Genomic DNA, 7946 nt, shown 5'->3' with positions numbered 1-7946 from the left:
GCTCGGGCGCGCCGCGGCACCTGGCCACGCTGTGCTTCGACGCCGACCGCGCCGTGGCCGCCTTCGCGCGCGCCGGCAACGCGCCGGCCGGCCTGGCGCTGCCGCCGCACAGCGAGGCGCGCGCGCCGCTCAGCCTGCTGGGCAACTTGCAGCAGCTGTTCGACGCGCGGCTGCGCGCCGACGCGCGGCGCCTGTTCTCGGACGACGCGCGCCTGGAGCGGCGCCTGCGCGGGCTGCTGCGGCCCGAGCGCGTGGCGCTGGCGGCGCAGGCGCTGACGGCGGCGCCGCTGCTGGCGCCGCGCTACTTCGACGGCCAGAGCGCGCGCGCCGCCGGCTTCGAGGCCGGCGCCGTGCTGGCGTGGCGCGGCGTGGCGGCCGGCAACCTGCGCCACCTGCAGCGCGACGTGGCGCGGCTGCTGCGCGCGGCGCCGCCGCGGGCGCTGGACGTGTACGCGGGCACGCACGGCGTGCTGTCGCTGCGCGCCGGCGCCGCCCGCCGGCCGCTGTTCCTCAAGCCCGGCCGCTTCCCGGTGCCGCAGTACGTGTGGACGGTGGTGCACGACGCCGCCGCCCGGCGCGCGCTGGCGCTGGTGCTGCTCAACGACCCCTTCGTGGCCGTCAGCGAGATCCGCGAGCGCGTCTTCTGCGAGAGCGCCTGCGGCCGCGCCGCGTGGCTGCGCGACCTGCGCGAGAACCGCAACTACGAGGTGCCCGCGCAGGGGCTCGTGTTCTGCTGCCCCGTGCACGACTTCGCGGCCGTCGTCGCCGAGATGCCGCGGCGCGCCCTGGCCGACGTGCCGGCCGGCGACGCCGGCATGCTCGTGGACTCTTACGCGTAGTTCTAGCGCGGTGGGGCGGGAGGGTTCCAAATGAAAGTAGCCTTAAGTTTTAGCAGTAAAACGTTTATTAAAAGTAGAATACGAATGACAAGTTATCGATTCAACCAGCCCCCTTTAATCCTTCTCGGCTATGGCGGTGAGATGCCTGTCGATTTCGCCCTCCGTTAACACGCTGGAACCGAAAAAAATATTATTACGAACTAGATGACGAGTGGTCAAAATTACGACTAAAGTTAAAACTACTACTATTATAGATGACGCTACGACTATAAAAAATCGTTGAAAAAACAAATACAAAGACGCGACGCAAACACATAGAAAAATTCGCGAGGTCCACTGGTTCGTTCCGTGGCTTAGTTGGTATAGCGTCTGCCACGGTAAGCTAGAACGAACCGTCGGTTCGAATCCGGCCGGATCGAAGGAATTTTTTCCGAGTGTTCGATCTTTGCATTAATAATTATAACAAAATAGTGGAGTAATTTCACAAAAAATAATTGAATATCAATTGAATAAAAAAATTTAAAACTTAAAACTGTCAAATTGAATACTGACTGGAAATTGGGGTTTTCCTTGGATACAATGCCGACTTCGATCTCGGAGGACTTGAAGTCCACGGACAGCACTTGCGAGAGGCACGAGATGGCCAGTTGCACAGCGTCATCGGCCGACAGATCGGCACGCTTTTTGAGCTTCTTCTCGAGATAAGCATTAGCATCGGTGGCTTTGGCGCCTGCCGCTACCGCCTTATACGAGCAGTAGTAACCAGAGGGGTCCGTCTTGTATACGGAGGGACCCGCCTCGTCGTCGAAGGCCACCAGCATCATGCTGCATCCCAGCGGGCGCATCTCTGCGTTCTGCGTGTACACCTGCGAGATGTCAGCGATGCGCCGGCATAGGATGTGCGCCGGAATGTCGCTGCCGTACTTATACGTCCAGTTGGCCGCCTCGTAGCGCGCGCGCTGCACTTGCGACTTACTGTCGGCTGAAAATATTATTTACTTGATATACACCTGAGCAGTGAAACATTACTCATAAAGTTCTACGTAACATATGTTCTCATGAAGTGTATGCTCACTGTCTGTTGTATTGCTATTATAATTATATATAACATATTACACACAGACACACACACACACACACACACACAAACACATAGTAAAAAATATACACAAAAATCTCGGATAAAAAAAACAATGAAATATTGTACTAGGGACCCCCTGTTTCGCGGGTGCTATGGACACACGCATAGACAACCACAAGTAACACCCTAAACTCACGAGAGAATTAAATTTAGGCAATACAAATATTTCTCCCAGCCCGGGAATCAAACCTGGGACCTCTGCATGGCAGTCCAGCTATGGTAACCGTTCGGCCAGAGGCAGTCGCAATAAGCTTATTTTTGTTACGATTGGGCTCAAAAAGAGTAAAATAACAAGATTACCAATCATGCCAGTCATGACGCATCCAATTCGGTCAGTAAGGCGAAAAAGATGTGAAACAGATGCAGGGTCTAGCAGCCGGTCCGGCACCTTGCGCTGCGCCGCTACCACAGCCGCGTCCACGCCGCGTAGCGCTACCGATGTCAACCCACCTTGGTTTATAGCCTTCAGTGCATACTCTGCAACATCATAGAGTTATATGCTTATGCTAGACACCTTGTCTCAAAAATGTTGCAATTCTTGGATAAGTCAAAATGTCAAAAGTAGGACTTAACAAGCTACCCCATGCAAATTAAGTGTAGAAACAAAATTTTAAACTACGATTTCTTAAAGTTTTCTTAGTTTTAGTAATTCTCATGCAATAATTTGTAACAATATTATAATCATGCAGTCCAATTAATGCAACCTCATACTAATGAAACATAATAACAATAGTAAAATAATCGATAACAAATTTAATAATATGAAATGTAAATTTTATAAGAAATCTTCAATATTATAGAATGTCCTATCATTTAGGTAATTAAATAATAATTTCTTAAATTCTGCACAATCGTTGCAATTCCTAATTTCAAGTGGAAGTTTGTAATATACCTTCGTAGCCATTACTATTACACTCTTTTGAAGTAGAGCAGTTTTACATGATCTACTTTTCAGTTGATGAGAACGGTGGGCTCGTGTGACGAATTCTCAAATAAATGAAGATGACGCTTTACGAAAAGTGAAATTTCAAATATATATAAGCATGATAGAGTCAGTATTTTCAAATTTTTAACATGTGGTTGACAGCTATCTGTTTTTTTCAAGCCGCATACAGCCCGAATACATCTCTTTTGGGCTTTGAATGTGCATTCAATGTGCGGTGCATTTCCCCAAAAAATGATTCCATACCTAAGGTTGGTTGCTACATAACCATGGTAGGCGGTCACTAGAGCGTTTAAATTTACTATGTTCGATAGCCTAAACAAAGCATAAGAAAACTTTAGGATCTTATCACATACATATTCTAGGTGTGTTTGCCATTTTAGATTTATCTATATATAAACCTAAGAACTTTCATTGTTTCACCGACCTCCTTGCTTTCATAGACCGCTCTTATTTGCATAGGTTTATTGTATCTTTGCTTAAAGTTCATAACTTTAGTTTTGTCAAGATTTATAACTAGATCATTATAATTATTAATACAAAGATCGAACACTCAGAAAAAATTCCTTTGATCCGGTCAGATTCGAACCGACGTCTTCAATTCAATGAAAATTTAATTAATACAGTGAATAGCGACATCTCTCGCCAGGACTGGTAGCTGTAAAGGTACTAACTGGGTGATAAATCTGCAATAGATTTTTCATAGATGGCGCTACGACTAAAAGGTCGTTGAAAGACCAAGTACAAAGACACGACGCAAGCACATAGAAGAATTCGTGAGGTCCGTTGGTTCGTTCCGTGGCTTAGTTGGTATAGCGTCTGGCACGGTATGCAAGAAGACTTCGGTTCGAATCCGACCGGATCGAAGGAATTTTTCTGAGAGTTTTTTCTGAGTGTTCGATCTTTGCATTAATAATTATAACAAACTAGTGGAGTAATTTCACAAAAAATAATTGAATATCAATTCAATAAAAATTTAATAGATCATTATATTTAAGCCATTCAAGAATAGAGTTCAAACTTGTATTTATATTTGTTTCATTGTCATAAATTACCGTATAATCATCCGCAAACAATATCGTAGGGTGGTTAATTGATTTAGGAATGTAATTTATGTATATTAGGAAACATAAAACTACTCAATTTTCGATACGGGACATACTTTATTAATGTGTGTTGACTGAAGTCTATTTGTAAGGTAGGATTTTATTAGTTCCTGGGCATTGCCTCTTACACTGAATACCCACAATTTATGCAAAAGCGTGTTATGATTTACATAATCAAATGCCTTGGTTAGATCCATGTATAATGATGAAACGGGCTGACCTCTGTCCATCCTAGAATATATTTTATCACGAAATTTGTAGATAGCCAAATTGATGGAATTATTCTTACGGAAGCCTTTCTGTTGGTCTATCAATATATTATTTTTTTATAGATATGAGTATAGGTTATTAAATATTACTCTTTCGAAAATCTTGGACATTACTGGAATTAAAGCAACTGGCCTAATTTCCTAATTCGCCATTATCACCTTTTTGTAGAGAGGTTTTATTACTGTCGTTTTTAACTCTCTTGGGAATATCCCTTGTTCAAAGCATTGATTTATAATGTAGCTTAAAGGAGGGGAAATAATATCACATACATACTTTAACACTTTTGTGGATATTTCATCTTCACCAGTACTACAAGTATTTTTTACATTTCTAATGATTTGACATTTTTCAAAGTGATCAGTGGGTTTCATAAAAAAAGATTTGGGGGAATTGAAATTGCACATGTTTTTAAACACTGTTCTATAAGGCTTAAGTGCCTTTACCTGGTCAATGAAATTATCATTAAACTTTTGAGCTATGCTTTTTGGATCTGTGATGCATATTCCATTCACTATGATTTTATTTACTATTGCCTTTGAATTTATCTGCTTGTTATTATTGATGATATCCCATGTTGCCTTTGATTTGTTTGTCGATGTACATATGTAATGATTGTTTTGCAATTTTTGAATTAACTTAATTATATGGCTGTATCTTTTTGAATATAATTTAAATATTTGCTTATTGGAGCAACTTGTTAATCTATATCGCCACAGAAGTGATTGTTTACGCTTACTACATTTTTTAATGCCCCTAGAGAGCCATTTTGGTCGCACTTCTGTCCTAAATTTCACTTTGACTATTGGAAAACATAGATCATAAAGTAATTTGAATAAATCATAGAACCTAGAAAACCTCTTGTCCGTCCTGTCCGTCTTGTCCATCTTTCGCTACTCAGTCTAATGACATACTGCAATCTATAGCAAAATATAGTGCGAATATTGCACACTTTGGGATCAGCCAGCAACTTTAATTTCCTTACGTCTTCTTTACTCAATGCGCCCTTTAAGTCACCCCAAACAATTACCTAAATAATGCTAAGTCATACGCTTTGAAGTTACATACTAGGTTATAAATCTTTCGTTTATTTTCTGTTCATGTGAACTTCTAGAATAAGTAAACTTTGCTTAAAGGTAGACAACGATGAACTAGTGAGGACTTGGAACTTACAAGTTGCTTTGAAAATCTCTTTGTAACGTGACTAATGATATCGCAAATTACGGCAACTTACCCACTTGGTAAAGTCTTCCTTCCGGAGAAAAGATAGTAATGTGTCTATCGAAACCAGCGCTACTTTCACGAGCCATAATTGTGTCTATAATATTGTAAAAATACACTATTTTTTAATAAAACTGCTTGACAGCCGCTAACCATTCGAAGTTCACTTCAATTTTCAATTCTCATCAATACGTTTTCATATCACAAATACAATGACGTTTTTTTTTTTTTTTCTCTTGGCTTTTCGCGGTATGTGTTTGCCTCTTTCGACTTCCATCCATCTCTTGTTATTGTCCAACATAGATAACGTCCTAATAGATGCCGCATACAGGGCAACTGACGCGCACCACACATCCGTGCAATTGATCATACATAAAATTTTGCAAAAATTCATCACTTAGTTACGACCAAGTATCAGACCCGTGCGCATCTCCTGATATTCCTGTATTGTTACGCTGGTTTTTGTGAAACGAACTATAAAAATGGCTATTTGTGCCGTGAAATGGCGTGGAAAACAACACATCCAGGACCTCAAACTTTCAAAAAGATGAAATCAAGTCTCACTGGTAAGTTATAACTACGTTATTTACAAGGTTGTCACAGGTCAAATTAAAATGGCTAACACTAAAAAATTACGAAGGAAACTGATTTCTCGTTAATGTCTTTCTGACAGGTCTTTTCAGGACTTTTATTATGATCTTACAATTAAGCGGCTCTTTTTGTCGAAGACACGTGTAACGTGTAACACTAGGGTTGGGAAGATTTGTATTACAGTCTCTTTGGGGTAATATTGATTTATGCATGTTATTTTAAAATTTTTTGAATATTTCGTCTTTTGTTGTGTGTCAATAAAATTTTTCATGGACGTATAAGGAAGAAAAATGTGTTATTATTTTTTCTTCCTAACACTCCTTTAAGATACTTTTACAAATAACGACTGTAGTAGGTAGTATTAAGTCTTTAATATTATTTATATTAATGTTCGGTTATTGAAGGTATCTCAATAAACGTCAGTCATTCCTAAGATGTCGTTTGACTCGGACCCTAAAACCACTAGATTGCCAGTTTACGTTAAAAATCTTCAACCAAAAACAGCAAACAAACAAACGGTAATAGTCGATAGAGAGAAAAGAATACATAAATACAAGGAAAGTTACGACAAAGGAACGCGAAACCTGGGAAGTTTGAATCCAAATGATACAGTAAAAATGAGAAACAAAAATGTGTGGATAAATTCAAAAATAATCAATAGGGCTAGAGGTAATCGTTCCTATTGGGTGGAAACGGAAAATGGAGGAGTTTTTCGCCGTAATCGTCAACATCTGTTAAAAATACCTAAAGGTACCAGTACTAAAGGTATTGATAACGAGGTACCAGTGGCAGCGCCACCTGTCCATAGATCTACCTACCATCCCTCAAACATTGACTGGGAACATGTCAGTAGCTCGGTTTCAAATCAGCGGCAGGAGTTACAGCGTGACGCGGGTTCGAATCCCGCAGAAACACAAAATGTAATAAAGTCACGCAGTGGCAGAATTGTGCGCCAGCCCATCTTTTATAGTCATTAACCTTCATAATGTATAATAATAAGTTTTTCTTTAGGTGTATATATCTCCTTTAAGTGAATAAATTTGAAAAATTCTAAAAGTTAAAATAGTTTTTTTTTCTTTAAAGTAGTTTTTTCTTCTTCTTCTTCTTAATGTGTAAAATAAATCGTTAATTTTAATCAATGTCTAGTTTGTATTTAGCCATATATATGTAAAGTATATTAGATTACTATCTTGTAACTTATTGCAAAGAGGGAGATGTAGCATTATATTCCGATTTTGTAAATTAGAGTAAAGAGGGAGATGTAGCAGTAAATTCCGATTTTGTAACTTAGTTTAAGGAGGGAGATGTAGTAGGTAGTATTAAGTCTTTAATATTATTTATATTAATGTTCGGTTATTGAAGGTATCTCAATAAACGTCAGTCATTCCTAAGATGTCGTTTGACTCGGACCCTAAAACCACTACAACGACCGTGACAATGGAGCGCGCAAAAGCCGAAAGAACAGTAGCAAGAATACTATTCACAATGTGCGCTACACAATTGGAGGATGCTATAGAAAGAAAAATTCCATCAAAGGTTAGTAGTTTTCTGGAAAAGTTATCACAACGTAGAATTAATTTAATGAAAGCAAAAAAAAGGCAATTTTGACAGCGTATTTAGATGACGAAAAAAGAGATGAAAGAGAATTTGAAATAGATTTGGAAGCTACCAATGAGTATGACTCAAGATGGTTTGAATTATGCCAAAGAGCGACAGGATTGTTAAATTACATTACACCATCTCCCAAAAGAGTCTCTTCTCAAGGATCTTTAAAGATGTTGAAACTGCTCATTCGGTCTCGTCAAATTTTCATCGATTTCGTTTACCAAAATTCCAGT

General features: G+C 40.7%; 2 protein-coding genes across 2 annotated transcripts in view; one reads left to right on the top strand and one right to left on the bottom strand.

Annotated features, from left to right (window-relative positions):
* LOC113234113 overlaps window positions 1-1177 on the top strand; it is a 5680-nt gene extending 4503 nt beyond the window's left edge. The window contains exon 4 of the mRNA XM_026469371.1: window positions 1-1177. Within this exon, the coding sequence (XP_026325156.1) occupies window positions 1-839 (839 nt within the window). The 3' untranslated portion in view covers window positions 840-1177.
* Window positions 875-5684, bottom strand: LOC113234114 (proteasome subunit alpha type-6-like). The gene is made up of 4 exons (XM_026469373.1): window positions 5531-5684; window positions 2281-2457; window positions 1392-1821; window positions 875-1011 (listed from the first exon to the last, which is right to left on the bottom strand). Exons 1-4 carry the CDS (start codon window positions 5604-5606, stop codon window positions 954-956), a joined length of 741 nt encoding a protein of 246 aa, XP_026325158.1. The 5' UTR covers window positions 5607-5684; the 3' UTR covers window positions 875-953.
* Between the last annotated feature and the right edge of the window lie 2262 nt (window positions 5685-7946).

This window comes from Hyposmocoma kahamanoa, unplaced genomic scaffold (assembly GCF_003589595.1).
Source record: "Hyposmocoma kahamanoa isolate Upper Pololo Valley unplaced genomic scaffold, ASM358959v1 81, whole genome shotgun sequence".
Taxonomy (NCBI): domain Eukaryota; kingdom Metazoa; phylum Arthropoda; class Insecta; order Lepidoptera; family Cosmopterigidae; genus Hyposmocoma; species Hyposmocoma kahamanoa.
Note: the sequence above shows the minus strand (reverse complement) of the source record. Positions and strands in the feature narration are given on the sequence as shown.